Source organism: Sitodiplosis mosellana, unplaced genomic scaffold (assembly GCF_009176505.1).
Source record: "Sitodiplosis mosellana isolate CC-2019 unplaced genomic scaffold, AAFC_SMos_1.0 Smas_scaffold_3, whole genome shotgun sequence".
NCBI lineage: Eukaryota > Metazoa > Arthropoda > Insecta > Diptera > Cecidomyiidae > Sitodiplosis > Sitodiplosis mosellana.
Window position 1 is genome coordinate 555,988 of NW_022595246.1, and position 21,789 is coordinate 577,776.

Consider the following 21,789-nt stretch of genomic DNA (forward strand, 5'->3'; position numbering starts at 1 on the left):
AAATTTGAGGCATTACGTGGCAATATGGTTCGTAATATGAGATCAGAAGTAGACTTTTATAAAGAACTTGAAGGAAACCGTAAGAAAATTCCTAAAAGTTATGAGCAAAGACAAATAACAAATAATGATATTGATGTTTAATTGTATAGCTTCGATTCCTAAACTCCATGATTTTGTGGTAAAAAATGAAAGTGCTCAAGTTCACATAATCAATGAAGCAGACGTGAAATCCTATATTCGGTACATCGAAGTCGGCCGAGGTATGATTCGTTCGCGCGTCCCGCGTAAGCAATTCACTTGTGATATAACGTGAATCCCACAGTGCCGCTATGTCACACCAAAGATGCTGCTGAAAGAACGACCGAAAATATGTTTTTTTTGTTTCAAGTATCGCATGAATCATATATACTTACACATACACAAGACACAAAACATGATTCTCAAAGTGTGAGCAAGCAATGACAAAGAAGAAAAAGAATCAAACCAAAAAATTATTTATTTGGGTTTCGTATTACCTCTGCAAATCTGTCTTGAAAAAATCATTACAAAAGATACATTCAATTGGAAACGATTTCGTGTTTTGTTTGGTGTGTGCCCTACAAGAATTTTGCTATACATTGAGGTTTACGTCGACATGTCGCCGTAAACCAAAACCTTCCCGCGACATTCCGCATTGCGATAGGTTTTTCAATGAACGGGTTTACGCAAAATCATTACGCTGACAAATCTGCGACATATCGCAATGCGTAAACCGGTAAATTCGAATTGTATCCAACTTCATTACAATGAATAATTTCAAATGGTTTTATTTAAACTTTTCATGTTGCTCATCGTTGCTAATAAGAAATAAAAACTTATTCAAAATAATTATTAAGTAGAATAAGCAGCCATTGCAGCCTTTAAAAATACAACATGCTGAATTCGAATGAAGTTGATCGCAGTTCATGCATTTTGTGTTTTTTCCATAACTATTGCGGAAGGTTGGCGATACGTTTGCGTAAACGTTGTCGCAAAATTCTTGTAGGGGTGCATGTTGTGAGTATGCCGCTCTCATTTGCCCAAGCGCGCGCAATTTTATTTATAAGACGTTCCAATGAAATGTAAAACAAAAGACTACAAAGAAGAAAATATGCTGCATATGTACTCTTTACCCCTGTGCTCTCTCTTCCTCTCTCTTTCTCTTCCTATCTCAATCAATAATACCATTAAAGGTTTTGAAACCGAAAAATATTACTCCGCTTTTTCGCCCAAGCGACAATTCTGATTGCCTAAAATAAAAAAATTAAAGAGTTTGTTTACTTAAGTTTCGAATTACCGTTTCCCATTACTTCTGAAAGAAGTGCTAAGTAAACAGAAGAAAAAAATCATAACACACTCAACAATATTGGATTGCTCTGATTTTATTCTTTCCTTAATGTTTTGAAAGGTAAAAGATGATAGGAAAAGTCAACTTGACTTGATGATTTTATTTTCATTGTGAAAAAAAAAAGTTATGCGATTAGAATAATTTGCGGCAAACGCTGGCCCCGGCTTCTTGTCCCTCTGGACATTCACGTGATTCGCTATCGCCGTTGATGTTGAGCAATTCAGCTATATTTCGGTGAAATGTGTTTGGTGACAATGGCGAATCCAATTCACTGGAAACATCAAGCTTCATAAGATGATTCATGTTTTTCGGTGGTCGATTCATCACAATCACTCTTATTCTTCACATCGCAAACATCATCATGATGGACTGCATCACTGATCCAACAACATTTTGCAACAATTTGCTCACGATTCTTTGGGATAGTGCCGGTCATTGAATCATGTTCTTCAGTTGTCGATTCATCGCAATCATCATCATCATGCAGTTCAGTGATGCTGGCGGATTCATTCATGATTGATCGGTTTGACATTGTAATGGTTGGCCACAAAAACATTGAGCATATGTTTAACAAAACATCCTTCGAAAAGATGTATTTGACTTTCACCTCGCCATGGACAGACGGAACTTCGATTTCGATGCATGCTTGACGCCAACCAACACTAAAACCACTGACCGCATCGATGCCTTTGGAGTTTCCATTCCAAACACCGTCGTTAATCTTCGCAACAATTTGCACACGATTCTTCGGAATAGTGCCGATTGAATTTTTACCCAGGAAAACGAAATTGTAAACACGCAAGAGAGTGTCGTCAAATAAAATGTCAAAATCGATGTCATCACCGATCACTTGCGATTTTCACAACTGTTAAAAAAAATGAAAATCTCTTACGTGGCAAGTTCTTAATCTTGTTTTTGATTGCTTCGACTTGTAGCCCGCGGTTGATTTCAGCAAACTTTTCCAATGTGATATTTTCCATTTCGACTTGACATTTTGGCAGCTTAGCTGCCAATTCATCGACTTTTAAGACCTTGTTTGCTATACGTTTTGGCTTGCTAACCGATGCCGAAGAGTTAATTTTGGACCACTTTTCAACATTACCCTTCTCATCAACACTGAACAGTACGCTACGTGTTACTTTGAAAATTTCACGACCTAAAAATTCCATTCACTCAGTGAAATTATTATCAATTTTTCCATTGAAAATATGTACGAATTGAACATTCCGTAATAAATAGCATAGCTAATGTTTGTGTATGAAACATATACGGAATCAAGAATTTAAAAAATGTAAAATGATTTTGATACACCAATTTTAGCACAGTGGCTGATGTCATATACTCGTTTATATGTGTAATACACAATGTGTATGCAAATTCAAAAAATTAAAGGTCAAAATATCAACTTTTCATGATGAGTTATCAACAACTCAAAGTAAACATCATCAACTTGACTATTTATTACGCTTGCAGGCGTCGTTTGAACAACACTCTGTTATGATTTCATTTGTCGTTTTCATCAGTTAGACTGATAGCAAGGAATTTTAAGATGTTCAAATATACTCAAGTAAGTGGTAATTTCTTTTTTAAAGAATTATAAGAAGTGCGTTGAAAATGAATGAATTAAAAATTGTGATTTCCTTTTTATTGTGAAGTAATTTTACTATTTATAGTGTCAAATTGATGTGAAATAATTCTATGTATTTTATCATATAAATGGTTTAATGAAGCTCCTTGTGCTGAGTCAGATCGTACAAACGACGGATCTTTTGTACTACTTGAATTCATACATTTTTCGATTAGAATAACTGATATGTTACATTACATCCGCACAGTCATAACAAGTTAGAGCTACTCGTCGCTTCGTTGTAATGGTTTAATATACTGTTATAAACACAATTAACCGCTTTAATTTTGAACGTTTAACAACCGAGTTCATTGGCATTAATTAAATTCTAGGCTGCGTGCATTATATGTTTGGTGGTTATCAACGCTTTCTTATTTACCTTTGCTGTCAATGACATTGAAAATGAATGGAATAGATTCAAGGTGAGAGAGACATTTTAACATTTTAAAATTCTTTGTTTTTTTATTCACATTTGACTGAAAGCCGAAAGAGTAATAATACAATTGCATTTTTTTTTTCTCTCATCATTTCTAGTTGAAGTATTCAAAAGAGTATAAAAGTGATGCCGAAGACTTGTTTCGCATGAATATTTTCAAAGAAAACCAACAGAAAATTGCCCAACACAATGTAGCCTTCGACAAAGGAGAAGTTCCATTCAAAACGGCATTGAACAAGTTTGCCGATTGGACAAACGATGAATTCGTTCAAATAAGTGGCAGAGTCGATACTTCTGATCAAACGGCACCAAAAGAGTAAGTTATTTTTCTATTGAAAAGGTAACATTTGTCAAGAAATTGGTTTTTGTAATTTCAGTACGAACAATGATGTCAACAAGACAATTATAGATTCAACCGTATTTGTTTCACCAGCCAATGTAATAATTCCACCGTCGGTAGATTGGAGGGAGAAGGGTGCTGTCAATGAAATCAAAGATCAAGGACGTTGCGGCTCATGTTGGGCATTTGCGGCTAGCGCTGCATTGGAATCGCATCATTTCATCAAGACCGGACAGTTGGTGTCATTGTCCGAGCAAAATATTATTGATTGCTCAACTGAATACGGAACCCATGGATGTAACGGCGGTTTTAGATACTATGCTTTCCAATACGTTAAGGATAATGGTGGCATTGAATCTGAAGAATCTTATCCGTACGAAGGCACCGATAATAACACCTGTCGATACAATCCAAAGAACTCAGTTACCACTGATCATGGTGTCGTCGATATTCCGGAAGGAGATGAAACGGCATTAGTCGCGGCTCTTGCCACCGTCGGCCCAGTCTCCGTTTCCATTGATGCAACGCACTATTCATTCCGATTCTATTCTACCGGCGTGTACTTCGAACCGGAATGCCTTTCGCAAAATGTGAATGGTCACGCTGTGTTGGCGATTGGCTATGGAACGGATGAAAATGGACAAGATTACTATCTTATCAAGAACAGCTGGAGTACCTCATGGGGAAATGCCGGATACTTCAAATTGGCACGCAACAAGAACAATCACTGCGCTATCGCTTCAGCAGCTTATTATCCACTTTGACAAATTTCATTCATTGTTTTTATTTTGTGTTCAACACAGTCTAGACAAAATCTGCTTTTCACTCAAGTAATAAAGAACAAACGTTTGAGATAAAATTAATCTTTCGAGAAAATCCTGTATTTTTGTTAACCGGATTGTAAATTGTAGCACAATATACATCGATATACATTGCCACCAGAGATTATTGGAAGAAGAACTGGACAATTCTCCAAATATAGTATAAAACAAACTGCTGAACAATGAACCCAATTCGATTTGTTAATCCACACACATGTTGGTCCGAACAAAGAGATCGTCAGAGTTACTTATTAGCTTGATTGGATTGAATCGTTTGGCCAAATTTGCTTCATCTCATACAATGTTACATTTATTTATTCAACACATTTTTGGTTATAGGCATAATATATAAATCTGTAACGAAAACTCTATAAAAGATTATTTTACATTAATTGTTTCTACGATGATATGACTTATCGTTTCATTCTGGAAATAAAGTGAATGGGACTTGGCATTGAAGCTTCCATGGATTATTTACATGCTTCAACTTTAAATTACTTAGTCGCAAGCTTAATACAACAAGAGCGCATTTAATTTGCAATGAAATGCTCAGAAGTTATTTTTCAAAAGAACGAAATGTGTATATTGATGAGTTGAACTTTTTGAGTGCTACTTCCGTTCATGTATCCAAAAAATGGTTATTTCTCTCCTTTTTTTTCGAAGTGAGTGTATTATACATTTATATAAGTCAAACATTTACACTGTCTGAGATTAAACGAGATGATTGTGCACTGGAATATAATAAATTGTAACAATTCCGAAATTTAAGCACTAGCACTAACTAATTTTAACACGATTTGTTCATATGTGTATTCTTCTGTTGAGATGAAAGAGATCGTATTCTTTTCTTTCATTCAATTCATAGTTGTTTTTTTATTAAGTCATCTATTATGATTATTCGTTCGGATTAATTTAAAATGTTGAAACTTTTCAATAAAACTACAAGAAATAATTTGCCTGTGTGATTTATGTTATGAATTTTTAATCGTTTTCCAAATAACTTTAAATTCAATGTACACAAATGTTAACATATTTGATTCTAAATTTGGAAAAAAGAGTAAAAAAATCGGCTGATCATACGAGAACTATCTTGGTTGCAAAAGCTGATGACTTGCAATAACTTTTGTACCATGAATAGCAATAACATGCATGATTAGAAATGATTCATGGTGTTTCCTTACCTTGGAAACGCGAAAAAAATAATACCGGAGCTGAAATTATTTTCGATGACACTTGATTATATTTCTTTCATATTTTATGGGCAAAGAAGTAGAAGTATAGAAGATAAAATCTATAAATTCAATCGTATTTTTCGTTTACACTACATAGTCCTGCAAAATCTGGGTTTGAACCGGTTTTACACCCTGATGCTGCGGAACCTACAGTATAAGTTGGCTTTTTGCTAATATTCGCTATGGAATAGTTGCAGACAATCAGAGATTTTCGCCTTTTGCCTTCGTTGAATTTACTTATTCCACAGCCCACTTTGTGCGCACTATCTTTCACAATTTGCGTGAAGTGTGCAATCCAGTCACTGTAAACAAAAATATAATAATATTTTAGCGATTTGCTCATATTCCTTTCGAAGTTATCATGATTCATGACATCTTAAAAAAAAAATTCTTTCTCTGTAAATTATCTACCGAAACATTTTACCCCTGGTCATTTGATAATCGTTTGTATTCTGTGATGTCGCTCGATTCAGCAAGTGACCATTCTTCAAACCAATAGCCGGGAGCCCACCTGGCAATTTCAACGCCCGTTTTGTCACCATTTTCAGCCAAATTTTGACCGGCCAAAGTGAATTCGTATGTGTTTCGGCATTTATCATGTTCCATTTCACACTGTAATGTATTCAGTTCGGCCAGTGAGGCCAGCGTATCGTCCCATGTCTAGAAAATTCCAACTTTGATATCTTATAATGCCCAGTTTTACGAAAAAACACAAAAATACCGAACTCACACATAAAATTAGCTTACCATGGTGGCCATGCGTGTGGCTGCTTTATATCCGGATGTTTGCCCAAGTGCTTGTTGATTTCGCAATTTGTTGTGCTCTTCCAAAATAATTCGCTTCAACTTGGGTGTCATTTTGATTTGTTCTGGATCATCACAACTCGGAGCCCATTGCTATGCGTTGAGTTGAAAAGAAAACAATTTAACCGACAATCAAATAAAATACACTTTCTTAAAGTAGAAAACTTCAATATCGTATTATTTTTCTTTCTCACTTACAGGGTTACCGGACATGCACGCGACGTGTTTTTGTCCACCTGAACCTATGCGACGAATGAAATATTTAAACGAGAACCTTCTAAAAGTTCACAGAAAAAAATCGAAAGATGCTCACATAGTTTCGGATCACACCACCCACTTTGGGCATTCACGGAAACGGCAATAAAGCACAAAACTACAATAAATGCAAATTATCACGAAAAGCATTTTCCTCATTGAACATCAACGATTTTTCACTTACTAAAAATCCCTCGGTAGAAAAACATGATGTCAGAAATATTGGCAAAGTCAGCAATTCAACTTGGAATTCTCTGAACTTTTTCCAATCTCTGTGCACCTTGCCAGTAATAATGGGTTTATTGAATTTGTTATAACTGAAGCATTCAGCGAAGAGTGATCCGTATTTATAGTGGATTCATTGATGATGCGGAAATTTGCTTGGAGAATTTGATTCCGATTATATTCAAATTTTGATTGTAAATTATCACTTTTTGACAGAGCTAATGAAGTCATAAAAATCCATCCAAAGTAATTCATTATTCAATTGTATGCAATTATTGTAATCGTACAAAATCTAATTTTAGTATTTGCAATCATGCACTGTTTGATGCATGTGTTTTAACTGGTTCTATTCGTGGGAGCGCGGGCATTTCATTACGAACAGTTTGGCTTTAGTACCATTTCGTGAGGAAATTTTGTTCCGATTGGTCGACATTTATTTATCTTATCAAATCAGCAAAAACACATTATTTTGTAATTCCTTTTATACTGTATTTATGATGAGATTTTTTTCTATTTTCTTAATCATTTCTAAATCAATTCAACCAATCAGATTGATTTGAATAAAGAAAATTCATTTCCTCGCCAATGAGCGTATATTTGAATACACATAATTCATTATTCATTTTGTGGAACTTCACCACATTCTACTCTCTAGTATTCTACACCTTTTCAATTGAATCCAAGCGTTAACTAAAACAATTGATCAAACGCCAAGTATGAAAACACGATGAAAATGCTGGAAGTGAACATCTTTATTTATTATCATTTCTTTTAATACTCATAATAATACATTGGAACGTGTGGGCTTTTCGAACAAATAATTATTTGTTTGAATTTTAGAATCATCGAAATAAAATTATAATTTTACTTTGATGATTCTAAAATTCAGAGAGATTTCTCCCTTTCAAAATATTTTGGTTTAGAAAATTGAGTGAAGATTTGTTTGTTAAATGAAGTGAACTGCAACAATGAATAATGAACAAGAACACAAATACAGTTCGCAGCATCGTAATTGATTGGACATATATTCCCTGTTTCCAAATGTGTGTATATGTATGCATGAGCCATGTAATGTTGGTTGAATGTTATGGATATATCTTTTCACTTTCTTGTGTTGACTCAGCACAGTTTTGCTTATCAATAATGATGCACTCAACAGAGTGTGTTTTTTTAATTGTGTTGTTTGTTCAGAACTTGTCTAAATTTTACATTTTGTTGCAAATTCTTCGCATAACAGTGGCTACAAAATACATAGCTATTTACACAGAACAGTATAAGTTTGAGAAATACTATGATTTACAAAAAAGATTATATTTCAAATTAAAGACTGAGTTTGTATTAAATGAGCCGCCCATAAACAATAATGATATTTTAGCACGGAAACTTGAGTTGCTACTGCGTGTTCTGTAATTATTTGGACTTTATTGGTATCAAGTTCAGATGAACTCCACCTTTGGGATTCAATACAAAGCAATCTGGTATATAGGAAAGTGGTTCAATTGTTTTCGAGTTGAGGGTGAATTCAAAATTGTTGAGCAGAATCGCAAGGCCAGTTCGGGCTTGCATCATTCCAAAACGTAGGCCAACGCAATTTCTGGGTCCTTCGCTAAAAGGTAACCATGTCATAGTATCTCTTTCTCGTGCTATATCGGCTGCAAATCTGTCAGGATCAAATCTCTCTGGGTCTGGATAGTATTCTGGATCATTTTGAATAGCGTACGTGGGGATCACAATGATTGTTCCTTTCTCAATGATGTTGCTAGTTTCTGGAACATTATAATCATTTTTTGCAATTCGACTCACGAAAGGTACGGGTGGATACCTTCGAAGGGTCTCTGAAAAAGATAGAAATGAAATCAAACATACATTAGTTGTTGAAATGGACCTTTCCAAATCTGTGCTATTTATTTACCATGCAACATGATCAATGATGAAAAATAAATTAAAACAGACTAAATGCAAACTATGTCACTCACCCTGAAGTATATGATCAATGTATGGCATATCCATCATCATTTCATATGTGAATGTACCGTGCTTTTCATACGCCTCTTGAACAACCTTCCGCGCTTTGGATTGAATATCAGGATTCTTTGACAGCTCATACAAACAGAACATCAATGTGGTCTGATGAAAATAAAAAGACGAATAAAAAAAACAGAAATTTTTTCTATAACATCGCCAGGTTCTGTGTGCTCTATCATTGCATTAAACTCGAAAATGTCCGAAGAGAGAAGATGATTTTTGAGCAAAGCATTATATATACTCAAAAATTGTCTTACCGATGATGTTTCAAATCCGGCCAAAAAGAACAGAAAAGCTTGAGCGGCGATTTCATTTAAGGTTAAACCCTCCAGAGCATTCTTATCGTTTTTCAATTTAATCAAAATGTCCATGAAATCGTTTCGATGCACGTCATTCTTTTCACGATATTTAACCGTGTTATAAACCATGCGCAAGAAAAACTCAGACACATCATCTGGCATTATTTTCACATGGAATCTTCTGGAAACATTTTTCATTCCAATGACCAAAAATTGAATCAACGACGGATATCTCGGCCGGAATGCTTTTTCGCCCATATTCTTGAACCCAGCATTGGGATCTTTCAAACTATTACACTCGATTCCAAATGCACATGTGCCAATCACATCCGTGGTGAATCTTGCTAGAAGATCTTTAATTTCCACTTCATTATTTTCTTGAACTATTCCGCGTAAACAATCATTGAAACGTTCTCCCACTTCAACAACGTGCGAAAACATGATTTTCATTTTACCACTTGTGAAGGTGGGAGTCAGCTTGGCACGTAGCTTTTTCCACTTATCACCGTCCAATGTAAACAAATTTGCACTCAACGGATCATCTTCTTCATTCGAATAAAACCCTTTGTCACTGAAGTTTGAGAAATCTTTCACTAGAATATGTTTCACGAGGTCAAGGTCCAAAATCATGGCTATTGGTGCAGCCATTAGATAAACGCCACAATACTTTGCAGTTCCTTTAAATTTGTCGTAAATTCGTTTTGTTATATCAGACGTATGAATGGTTTTATTCAATCCTTTCACACTTCCATAGGGAATGATCGGTTCTTCAAATGGGATTCCACGTGACTTCCAGTAGTTGAACGCATTTTTGAAGTAAATATATGCAGCGGTTATGATTGAAATTAACACAAATGCTATAATGCTTATCAGCTCCATTGCTTATGGGATTTCATACAACACTATGAGCTCAATCTCAGGTGCTGAACCTTTACGTCGTACTATTTTTCTGCTGAAATTTTATCCAGCAAAACTTAAATCTTAAATACTTAGCGTATTGAAGGGTTTTCAATTATTATTTAGAAGAATTTTAATCAGTAAACTTCAATCAACTTTTTCACAAATTATGACTTTGTTGCTTACTCTACGACAATAATATCTTAACTATGGGCTACATACCATAGTATTAGAATGGATTCAGTATCTATATAAACTGTGAGTCAAAACAGATGATGGCATTTGTAAAGCCAGAATGAGTTAGCAATAAATGAAATTCCAATGAGAAATAATGATTTTTTGCACGCAAACTATCAAGGGGAAAACCGTGATTCTTTCATTCACAAAATTCGTTTCTATTATTCAATTTTATACCAATGAAATATAGACACAAAATGAATACCACTACATTCACATCAACTGTAGGATATTTGACATTTTACGGATCCTGTGCAACTAAAATACGTCGATTGTAATGAATCTGTCTAATTTGGCCGTCACTAATCTGTCAAGCATCTGAGATGCGCTGATACATAAACTGTACAGTCGTTATACAGTCGAAGTGTGTTAGTTACGTAAAATCCGTAAAGTGTCAAATATTCTATAGTTGGTGTGAATGTAGTGGTGTTTGTGTGTATGAAACTATTTGACAAAATCTTAAACTATCGAATCATATCCACTATGAATGTATATTTTTGACATTATCATAATGCGGTGAATCTTTAGGCATCTCAACTGACAGTAATACCGACTCGTCGTCATGACAACGCAAAATTTCCAATGAATCGTCTCTGGAGAAAGTCCAGTTAAAAGAATTTCACACAGTTGTAAATATCCAAAAGTAATCAGTAAGAAGAAGCCACACATATTCATAATCAAGTCAAAATGTCAATGTTGACAGAATAAACAACAGTGTGCTCAGATGATAGCTCATAAGTCTGTCAAAAGAACTATCAAAAATATTTTGAAATATTTTTGCCAAAACTATGGTATAACTGTGACTATACCTAATGATCTAAGTTTGTTTAAATTTTGAAAAATCTGTTATTATTTTTAATTTTCAGTAGCACGGCTAGCCCCTAGCAAACCAAGCACATCGGCCACACGCTCCAAACACTTGTATATGTAAAGTTATTCGAGAGGCCATTGCATTTACAATATCGCATACAAGTGAAGCATGCCACACAACGTCTGAAGCGTATGACCGATGTGCTTGGGAAGTTTCAGCAAAATCATAATGCTGTAAAATGTGACAACTGGTTTTAAACTAACGAATAGTGTTTTCAAGGCCAGATCAGTATGTAAACAATGGAATAATTGCTTGAAAATAGTTTTTTCTTAAAAATCTCACTCACTTTTGAGTAACAGTTAGAACTTATGCATGGTTGTATTCACTCTTTTAATACATGGCTGGCATTATCAATTTTTCGTACTGACTGAGTGAGTTTTAATCATTTATTTATATGAATGCAAACTTTTATAACAGTACTTCATTTATATTGATTATTGAGTACTGGGTGCATTCAACTCAATTGCATTCACATAAGTTCGCAAGATTTTTCATTTTTTCCGCGATTTTATTTGCTTTATTTTTGTATTGCATATGCTTCTGTATAGTAAACTATCGCACACTAAACCATTCGTTTAAGTAAATAACACAACGATAAAGATTTGAAGGAAAATTATTAGTTATTCTATGTTTCTTTTATATCTTCAAGTGAAAGGCCATATTTCCAATTATTGTAACAAAAATGATTGAAAATATCAGGAAAAAAAATTCGAAAATAACTGATATTTTTCATACAAAATAGCCTTTTTCATGGCATTAAATTATTCCAAAAAGGTCTACATTAAGCAAGCATATAGCATTACTAATTAGCAAGCAAATTAATAAGTTTCATGCAGTGTTTGTTTCATACTAGGGGGATTTCTCACATAAAAAGTTTGAGCAAATGTGCAAAAATTTCTGTTATTTCTTCTTTTTCATTGAAATTGTATGAAAATGTGCTGAAATGACGATTTTGCTTGAATAAAAGTGTTCTGGAAGTGGGTTTTGGAGGATCCTCAGGATCGTTCAGAACTGCTCCCGATTCTGGAAGTGGGTTTTGGTGGATCCTCAGGATGGACCAGATCCGGTTTGACATTGCCCTGGCCCATCCTGAAGATCCACTTCCAGAACCGGGAGCATTTCTGAAGGATCCTTGAGATCCACCAAAACCAACTTCCATAACAATTTCATCGAAGCATAATTCAAAAGTTCAGTGTAAATGTACATTTATTTACACGAATTGACAAAAATTGATCGAATCGGACCGAATTGAAGATTTTTTTCAAAATTTATAAGAATTTATTCATTTTTTTCGTGAGAAATCCCCCTAGGTTTCATACTTCAAAGATAGGAAACAATTTACACGTGTAGGTTCAGCTGTGTCGGATTCAATCCAAGCACCATCATCTGGACAAGGCTTGACAACGTGACTGCTTGGAGTTTAAATGGGTATCAGTGGTATTTGTGCGTGTGAAACTGCCCTTTTCGTATGCTTTTGGGATTTTACTAGAAGAAGACCATTTATCACCATTGCCGTGGTCAAATACAAAATATATGAAGTTTTACTATTCGTTTAATATAGCTTAATATGGTCATTTAAAGTGAACCATTTTGAACTCAGGAAAGTTGATGCTTCGACAAATGTTGGTTACGCCACGGCTCTGAATATCATTATAGCATATGCCATTATCAACATTGCATACTATTTTTAATCAAATATACACAGGTCTGAAGCTGTAAATGCTCTGACTTTCGATGAAAATGTAGCATTCCTTCATCGGTTGTCAACCGGTGCAAAGGAAACGGTCATTTGGTATTTTCGCAAAGGAAGCAGTTTTTTTATACTTACCGTCTTTTATCAACGTTTATTTTCTTCCGAAACGTTCGATTGACCGTTTGGCTTATCAGTGATTCACCCATAGTGAAAGCATATCTAGAAGCATATTTTTGTTAGAAATAGCAATCGAAATGTAAATGTGAACGCATCCTAATATGTAACATGAAGTTTGACTTGACTTTGACGTTTGATTTATCAATAAACGTTCTTCTTGTTATTACACTCAAACCGACTGGACGTGTTTCAATATTCAAAGCCATAATTTTTCTCAATTTTACTGTGCGATTAAAAAGCCTATTTTCAATTATTTTATAGTGGAGTGAGAAAAAGACGTGACAATGAGCATTCGAAAGCAAAGTTGGTAAGTTGGTCGTGCTAAAATTACAATTGAATTGCAAAACTTTCTATACTAGCTGAAAACGGCGTACGGATTAACTTGATGTCGTAATATGTCGATTATCATTTATTACACCGTGTAACAAATTTCTTTTTTTTCGGCACATGAGAAATTCCGATTGCTTGTTTTAGAGGACCAAAAACCAAGCACATTTGCATCATATCACATATTTCTGGCCGCATATTCGGTTGGTTCGATTTCAACTCTAAAAGAATCGACTTTTGGCCAAAAATCCTTAAATATAGGCTTTTTAGGGATGGTATCTTGGCGGAAAGTTATTTTTTCTCGAAAATATGGGGAGTCTACTCAGACAAAAACTCTCAAAATTGACTTTTTGAGGTACCTCCCGAACAAAAGTTACGTTTTTCATGGCAAATTATCATTTTTTGTTCGGGAGGTACCCCAAAAATACACTATTTGGATGAGTTTCTTAGTAAACAATTATTTTTTTCGAGAAATATTGGGAATCTTCTCACACAGAATCTCTTATAAATGATTTTTGGGGTACCTTCCGAACAAAAAATGATATTTTCATAGAAAAATGCATGAAAAACGTAACTTTTGCTCGGGAGGTACCTCAAAAAGTCAATTTTGAGAGTTTTTGTCTGAGTAGACTCTCCATATTTTCGAGAAAAAATAACTTTGCGCCAAGATACCATCCCTGAAAAGCCATAATTAAGGATTTTTGGCCAAAAGTCGATTCTTTTATAAAACTCTATAGAGTTGAAATCGAACCAACCGAATATGCGGCCAGAAATATGTGAAAACATCACTCGATTTGGTCATGTAAGTATCCAAAATGTTCGTAAAGAATCATACTAGATGTTGAAAGGCAGAAAAGGTAGAAACTATTTGCTTTTACCTGTCAAAACGAAGCTCATGTTTGTGATTTGCTCATTTTGGCCTGAAATTTGTCTTATATGTGTCGATAAAAAAAAATTTAGACGTGGTTTCGAACAAACTAATGATGCAAAAGTGCTTGGTTTTTGGTCCTCCAAAACAATCAATCGGAATTTCTCATGTGCAGAAACATGTGTTGCACGGTGTTATCTATTTCGTGGAATATTTCGTGCTCGAATATCGTTGCGTTTACTAATTTTATGACAAAATTGTGCAAGTTTGAATAAATTCACTGAAATTGCGTGAGATTCCAAATACAAAGAAAAATATTAAAAAAATCCGACATAAATTGCGATTAATTGGAGCTCATTTCTTACTTTGTTCACAAAGTGTCCTTTTCAATGCATGATTTTTGATTTTTGTGTTCAATGATGAATCCAATGTGAAAATATTCCAGGAATAAAAATGAATTTGCCTGACCTACAGACAATGAAGACGTTCAGTTAATAGCAGACAGTGAAGAGCCTGAAGTGGATTTTCGTAAGAAAATTAAATATGGAAGTCGATGGTATGGTCACAATGATTGTGAGACTACGGAAATATGTCGAATTTCCTCGTTTCTAGGCTGCATGGGCGCTGTACTTAGCGAGTTCTTAACGAACAGCACCGTTCATGGTTTTCGATACTTTTCGGAACAATGTATAGTCGTTGACAAAAGAAAGTACCTACTATGAAAACACGGATATATTGCACGCAGTGCATTATGTTTGTGTAAGGGACACACTTATTGACTTGCGCCACACGCTTTGCTGCCGGTGCGTAGTATTTTTGAAAGTGTGAGTCTATTTTGAATAGCGATGAATGTAAAACAAACAAAGTGTCGATACACGCATTGATGTATGCACATTGCACAGGATTGATCTCTTGTGTATTGATTTCGCTCTCGTTTATGGTGTATCACGCATTATCCGTCTACTGATTCGTTTAAAATATGGATTGCTTTTCGCGTCCAAATAAATCAAAAAAACTCACCGATGCCCAAAAAGGCAGAATCATTTCTTTGAGGTATGAAGGCAACCAACATTTGGGAACAATTGCACAACTGGCTGAAACTTCTGTGAAAACCGTTCGTAAATGGCTCGACAGATACGCACAAGATCGAAATGTTATCCTTCGAAAATAAGAAGTCTTTCATAAAATATGAAAAAAAATTTCTCTTTGTTCTTATTCATTAAGATTTCGCAATGAAGTTTAAGCAAAATTGCATGTGATGAGACAAAACATAAACAAGATACCGTTAACTTGATGAGATGAAACAAAGCGAGAGCAACAAATTCAGCTAATTTGTGTCAGTGACGATAAAAATACGAACAAACCATCGCAAGAGAGTGCTGCTGTATGAATTTTTTCTTTATATGTATTACTGGAACATTCATTTGTCATCGACTATACCAACTGTTTCGACGTAAATTGTCTTTTTGTTTGCTAAGCTAAACTCACGTAACATTTGCAGAATTCATTTTTTTTGCCAAATTGAATTAATTTTAAATAGTCGCCGAGTAGAGCTGCCAGTTGAACGTTCATGAACAGTTCACGTTCAGAAATATTGATATTCTTGTTCATATTCGTTTGAGTTCATTTCAAATTGTTCAAAATCCGAAAAATATTGTTCGTTCGAGTTCATGTTCAGTTTTTTCAAAACTGTTCACGTTCAGATCAAATATGTTCATATTTGGTTTAGAAAATACTTCAATTGAACTGAATATAGGTGAATTGAAACACACATTTACGAACATATAATACAAAACAATCAATGCACGTTGTTCCACAAACTAAAACTAAGCGATATAATTATTTGTGAAATTATTGACGCTTAGAATGCGATTTATGGACCGGATGAGGCAATCACAAAGGATATCGGGCTCATTTCAACCACCGTCATTTCTTTCGATTGGTACGAATGAAGTTCAGTCAGATATTTGCACGCTCCTAACGCAATATATTACATTCAGCTAGATCCAGATACTCAGCGTATTTCGTCGGCCTTAAATAGAAATTGTCATTATTTCCAGAGCAATTTTTTGTCAAAAATTGAATTTCAATTGAAAATCGATCTCAATGAAGTCAAAACGTCGTTTCTTCTTCAATTCGATTATCCTTCTTTCAAAAGAAATCACTAACAATAAAAATTTATTCTTACACACTCGTTGAGTGTCAACCGATTTGAATTGAATGTCTGAATTTTCAGTTTATTTGTACCGATGAGTAATTGTTTTGCATTCAACGACAACTTGAAGTTGGTCCATAGAACTTTATAATAAATATAGAACGAATACGATGAATGGCTATGTTTAATGTAAGGCGTTTCATCAATCGCACTGATAAATTATTTAAACAATTGAAAATATTTCACAAATCGCATGTTAATTGAAATGAACGTTGCTGGTAGCCACCAATTTTTTACATCAACGTTATTATCCGATTCTCATGCATCTTTTATGTTTGAAATTCATCGTCATTCTGGAAAGTTCAATCGATTCGCTACTTTACATTTGATTTTATTACGCCAAAATCAAATGAAGCAAACATAAATTTTCTTTCTTCCAATTTTTTGTTATTCAAAATACCCACTTCGTTCCATATTGGTTTTTAGTTGCACTCAAACATATTTGCATAAGTAAAAATAATTAAATTCCATGAAATGTTGTGTTTTATGTTATTGAAAATCCGTGTGCTGTCTAAAACATCATGCGATTAATGATGACTCTTGCGAAACGAAATTGAATTTCGCGTGATTCGATACCTTGAACAAAAAATACATTGCTTCTTATGGAGGCTAAATGGATGGATTTTTGCCTCTAGTGAAAATATCTTAGAATGATGGAATATTTCGAACTTTAATACGCTTTTCTGCTAATTTGTCCAAACTCACCTATTAAGTGGTAAATTAAAACCAATAAATATTTACACATCGAAATATCTCGAAAACGGCTGGGAAAATCGGCAAAATGGACCGAATGTAGCTGCAAACAACTAAAACTGGCTAAGTTGATTGAATTCAAAAATGTTGTATAGAAACAATCACTTTTAGTTATTCTTTGAGCCAGTCGTCTAATTTCGGACTTTTTGGCTACTAGATGACTATAACTGAAGTTGACTACAGTCGAATATTTTGTTCGAGATAATCACTTTTAGTCACTGATAGTCAGCCAAAAAAGTCCGAAATAAGACGTCTGGCTAGTCAGTCACAAATTTTTCACACGGGATGTGAACGATTCATATTTTATAAATTGTTATCAATCCACAGGAAGTCTCGTTATCCATTCTTCCCAAGATGTGAATATCGAACGAGATTTGAGGGGACAAGTGCATTCGATATGAATGATTCAAAATACTGGGCAACTTATTTGCGTTCCGTATATAGCGATCGACTTGCTGAAATCAAAATGAAGCTTAAACTCGATTCAAAAATCGATGAGGCCAAAAGTAGCGTGACCCGTGAAGAAAGTGAACTAGAAATCGATGGAATCGAATGTATCAATGCAGTTTTGATGGATGAAATGTTCGTTAATGAAAAAGTATCGGCAGCAAAAACCGGCGTTATTTCAAGCCCCTGGGAAATTGAAGAGTATAAACGCATTTTTAAGACGAAAACTGAAATTCAAACCAAAAAAACAACGAAAATCGATCATAGTTTTTATCTATACGATGAATTGCTCAAGTATAAACTCAACATGTGCCAAATTATTGTGAAGAATTTCGAAAAAAGTGTAAAAAATCCGAACATCGATGTCTACTGTGAAAATGACTATCCGTGCATTTTGGTGCAAGTGAAGAAACTCACAGAACAGGGAGACAAAAAAACTGATGTGCAAAGTAGTCTGTATAATATTGTATTGGCATATTTTGTGGCCCTAACAAATCATGTTGCATTAAAAAAAGGCATTCCAATCGAATTAGTTATTAGAGCAAGTTTTTGCTTCAATATCCCAAGTGTGGCAGACACTGCAGGTAGCCTGAGGATTAGTGTTGGTTTGATTCCAAAATTGTATGCTAAAGAAGTATTAGTTGAGAGCCTCATGAAACTCAACAATGATTTCGGTGCTGATTACTTTTTGACTACGAAAAAAATATGGACAGAATCTGATTTTAAATCGTACGATATTGAGAAAATGAATTTACAAATCACAAAATATAATATTAGAAATGATTTGGTAGGAGATAATTCGATTGCGAAGTTCGACCGAAAAGATACAATATTAGGAATATTACTTCGAAAGGGTGAAAAATCCGGAGAATCAATTTGTCAATTAATTACAAGAAATAGGGAGAATATCGAATTGCTGTCCGACTACGTTCATGAGGAGCTAATAGACAAAACGGGAGATTTGGTTCGACCATTGCAAAGGATGTTATTGCGTTTGGAATGGAGAAAGTGTGAAGAAAAAGTATTTTTGAAGGTCAATGAATGCGAACGCAATTCACCGAAGAGAACTTTTCCACAATCATGGGAAACTGACGATCGAATCCGAGATGATGACCAATTTTGGTATATTATGGAACGAATTGAATCAGTTTTTTATGAAAACAATATTGAAGTGCTACATTATGCAGTTTCACATAGAATGTTGTACGGCTTATATAGTTTACTCGAACAGGCAAATTTAGAGTTCGTTAGACATAGCACTGGCTACCAAGATGAAAATGAATCTGAAAGCGATAGTGATTGTGAATTCAGCATTCCAAACGATGATACTTCCATTCGAACATATTACTCGATTAAGATTGTAGTTGCAACTGGAATGAGAGCAATCAATTTGGCACAGTATTGTGCAATCTATTTGACTGGATTAAAAGAGTTTGACTCAACAAAAGCATATTATGAAGCCAGAGAAGCCACTGATGTGTATTATAAAAACAATACTTTCAAGAAAATTGAACATATTGAACGTGGAGAATGCTATCAAATGGATATCAAAACTATTGATCTGAATCATTGCAGTTCCGCTGGCAAAGGTATTACAATCGTTGACTTGCAGCAGATAAAAAATGAAATGTTTGGTTCGAAGTCAGGGACAGAAAAACAAAAAATTAAAGTTATTGTTTTTGACTATACGACTGCAACAACGGATAAAGTCAGAATGGCCATTGAACTGTTTAGTCCACATGTAGAAGTGTTATTGTTTGTGAGTAGCGGTTTGAAAAACGAACAAATGGGTGCTGATATGAATCCATACGGTGTGATTAGGATTGTAGCCGAAAAACGTTGTATGCTGGACGGAGTTTATTTTGCAATAAAAACTGCTCTGAAAAAGGAATTCGTTGTCCAACAAACGCAGGCCATTAGACGGGCATACAAAAGCGTTGGAGCGGCCCTGAGTAGTGAAGGAATTTTCCATAAAACTGGCTGGAAATATCGAAGAAGTAATCAACGCTCTTCGTTTGTGCCTGAAAATGATAATAATGATATTGAAACAATTTGCAAACTGTTCACTTTGTACTGTAGTGGAAAGTATGAAGAAGAATTGCAAAGACTTAGTGAGTATCTTTGGGATAGAGAAAGTGTAATGTCCTGGGAAATGGACAAAATAACATTTTTAGGATCAAAAGAAGTACACTTAATCGTATCTACTCACAAATTCAACTCTTTTGATTATATAAAGGAAATTTATGATGAAAATCCGCAGCTAACAAAGATCATCGTAGAATACGTGTGTAACAATGACATTGAACCAAGTTGTAACGGAACATTCTGCAAAATATTAACATTATATCAAAAATTGAATAAAAAATCAAATTGAAGCGGTGAAAATGATCTTATGAATTTTTCTCTTCAATTGTAAATTATATTTCTTCATTTTACAGCACGTTCGATCAGCATTTCTTTCGGCATTCATTTTATTATTATATTTTCTGACGCAATTTCATTTTTGTCACAACAATGACACAATGAATGTGTTCTTATGGATTGGACTTTGCTAGGCACGATATCAATTCGTTGCCACTTTTGTTTCTTATTTAGTTGGCACTAAATGAAATCCGATGCACAAAAGATGTTCCAAATGGCTCTACAATTTCGTTTCGTCAACAATTACCACATTTGTACCGCTTACATACTATGTAAGCAATGTCTGCTCTGTAGTATGTAATACATGAATAGAAGAATATGCCAAACAGAAAAAAGAGCAAACATATATCATATTAAGAATAATGTTTTGATATTTGCTTAGGAACAATTTTAGTGCTTCTCACCTTCAAATGTCCATACAATGAATATGTGTCGTGGCTTTCTTAGAATCTATGTGCTTGGAAAATATGGAAATTAACACAATACTCTCTCTTCGATATAATATTTATTTGAACTTTTTTCGAAACAGAAAAATGTAGTACACTTTGCAATAAGTGTTTTTTCCTATGACAATCTACTACTTTTAATAAAGTGCAATATCAGCAATACGTATTACAATCATTTCGATAATTGTTAGAATCAAAATTTTACTCGCACAGTAGATATTCCCTGCTAAGCCTCTTTCAATCCATTTTTTATGGGGGTAGACACGAATATAGTAATCTGGTTCATCTAAAAATACATAAAGTGGTTGTAAGTTATTGCAAATGTATGGTCTAGACTGTCGAGCTCTGCAATATGATTAAGAACATTAAAATTTCTTTGCTCTTAACGTTGAATCTAAAGTTGTTAATCCGCAAAATACATACGTTTCTTGCACTGAAAGAAAAAAAATCAGATTAATAATCCAAAATATTCAGACTTTTATATTAGATTTACTTCGAAAGAAAGAAATGCAATTGCTACTAGTTCATTGGCCTGATTTAACAAAGGAGCTCCTGAAAGCATTGGGACTCAATAGTTAAAAGCATCTTTACGAAAATGTTACATCAAATTTCTAACCAAGATCAAATAGACAATCGCCCGTGTTAGAGCTCATAGATGTTGTAACGAATCCTGGAACCTCTGAGTAGTATGAACGCGTAGTTGTTGTGGCGTATCGTAACATTTCTGTAGCTTCACCCTGAATGTATTTTAAACATCGAAATAAATAAATAAAAATATGGAAATGAAATATCGTAATTCAATGGACGTTGATATTTCAAGTGAGGTATGTTTAAAAATTTAGTCAATCCTTACTACTTCTTCTTTACCCCACGCAGCTATTACTACTCTTGCGCCACCTTCCTCTGGCAAGTCATTTGTTGGCAAAGTAACGGGTCGTACATATTCCGTAAAAGAAATAGTGTAGTGAATTCAACTGCGACATCGGCCCATTGGGCAATAAATCAAT

General features: G+C 34.5%; 3 protein-coding genes and 1 long non-coding RNA gene across 5 annotated transcripts; 1 reads left to right on the forward strand and 3 right to left on the reverse strand.

Annotated features, from left to right (window-relative positions):
- The first annotated feature begins 2,786 nt into the window (after window positions 1-2,786).
- LOC129565975 (procathepsin L-like) lies at window positions 2,787-5,542 on the forward strand. The gene is made up of 4 exons (XM_055441453.1): window positions 2,787-2,933; window positions 3,326-3,415; window positions 3,528-3,745; window positions 3,807-5,542. The coding sequence occupies exons 1-4, from the start codon at window positions 2,916-2,918 to the stop codon at window positions 4,531-4,533; spliced, it is 1,053 nt and encodes a 350-aa protein (XP_055297428.1). The 5' UTR covers window positions 2,787-2,915; the 3' UTR covers window positions 4,534-5,542.
- A 97-nt stretch (window positions 5,543-5,639) lies between these two features.
- Window positions 5,640-7,177, reverse strand: LOC129565976 (antigen 5 like allergen Cul n 1-like). Its single transcript, XM_055441454.1, has 6 exons — window positions 7,066-7,177; window positions 6,940-6,999; window positions 6,825-6,868; window positions 6,570-6,719; window positions 6,247-6,482; window positions 5,640-6,124 (listed from the first exon to the last, which is right to left on the reverse strand). The coding sequence occupies exons 1-6, from the start codon at window positions 7,088-7,090 to the stop codon at window positions 5,890-5,892; spliced, it is 750 nt and encodes a 249-aa protein (XP_055297429.1). The 5' UTR covers window positions 7,091-7,177; the 3' UTR covers window positions 5,640-5,889.
- A 665-nt stretch (window positions 7,178-7,842) lies between these two features.
- LOC129565971 (cytochrome P450 6A1-like) lies at window positions 7,843-10,635 on the reverse strand. 2 transcript variants are annotated; one of them, XM_055441447.1, is made up of 3 exons: window positions 9,389-10,635; window positions 9,083-9,233; window positions 7,843-8,941 (listed from the first exon to the last, which is right to left on the reverse strand). In XM_055441447.1, exons 1-3 carry the CDS (start codon window positions 10,307-10,309, stop codon window positions 8,517-8,519), a joined length of 1,497 nt encoding a protein of 498 aa, XP_055297422.1. In that variant the 5' UTR covers window positions 10,310-10,635; the 3' UTR covers window positions 7,843-8,516. The 2 variants fall into 2 exon arrangements, with proteins under 2 accessions (XP_055297422.1, XP_055297423.1); XM_055441448.1 differs by having other exon boundaries at window positions 8,178-8,941; window positions 9,140-9,233.
- Window positions 10,636-21,170: 10,535 nt separating this feature from the next.
- Window positions 21,171-21,743, reverse strand: LOC129565983 (uncharacterized). Its single transcript, XR_008687684.1, has 4 exons — window positions 21,636-21,743; window positions 21,399-21,519; window positions 21,276-21,334; window positions 21,171-21,215 (listed from the first exon to the last, which is right to left on the reverse strand). It is a non-coding gene; the product is annotated as an uncharacterized LOC129565983 (long non-coding RNA).
- Window positions 21,744-21,789: the final 46 nt, after the last annotated feature.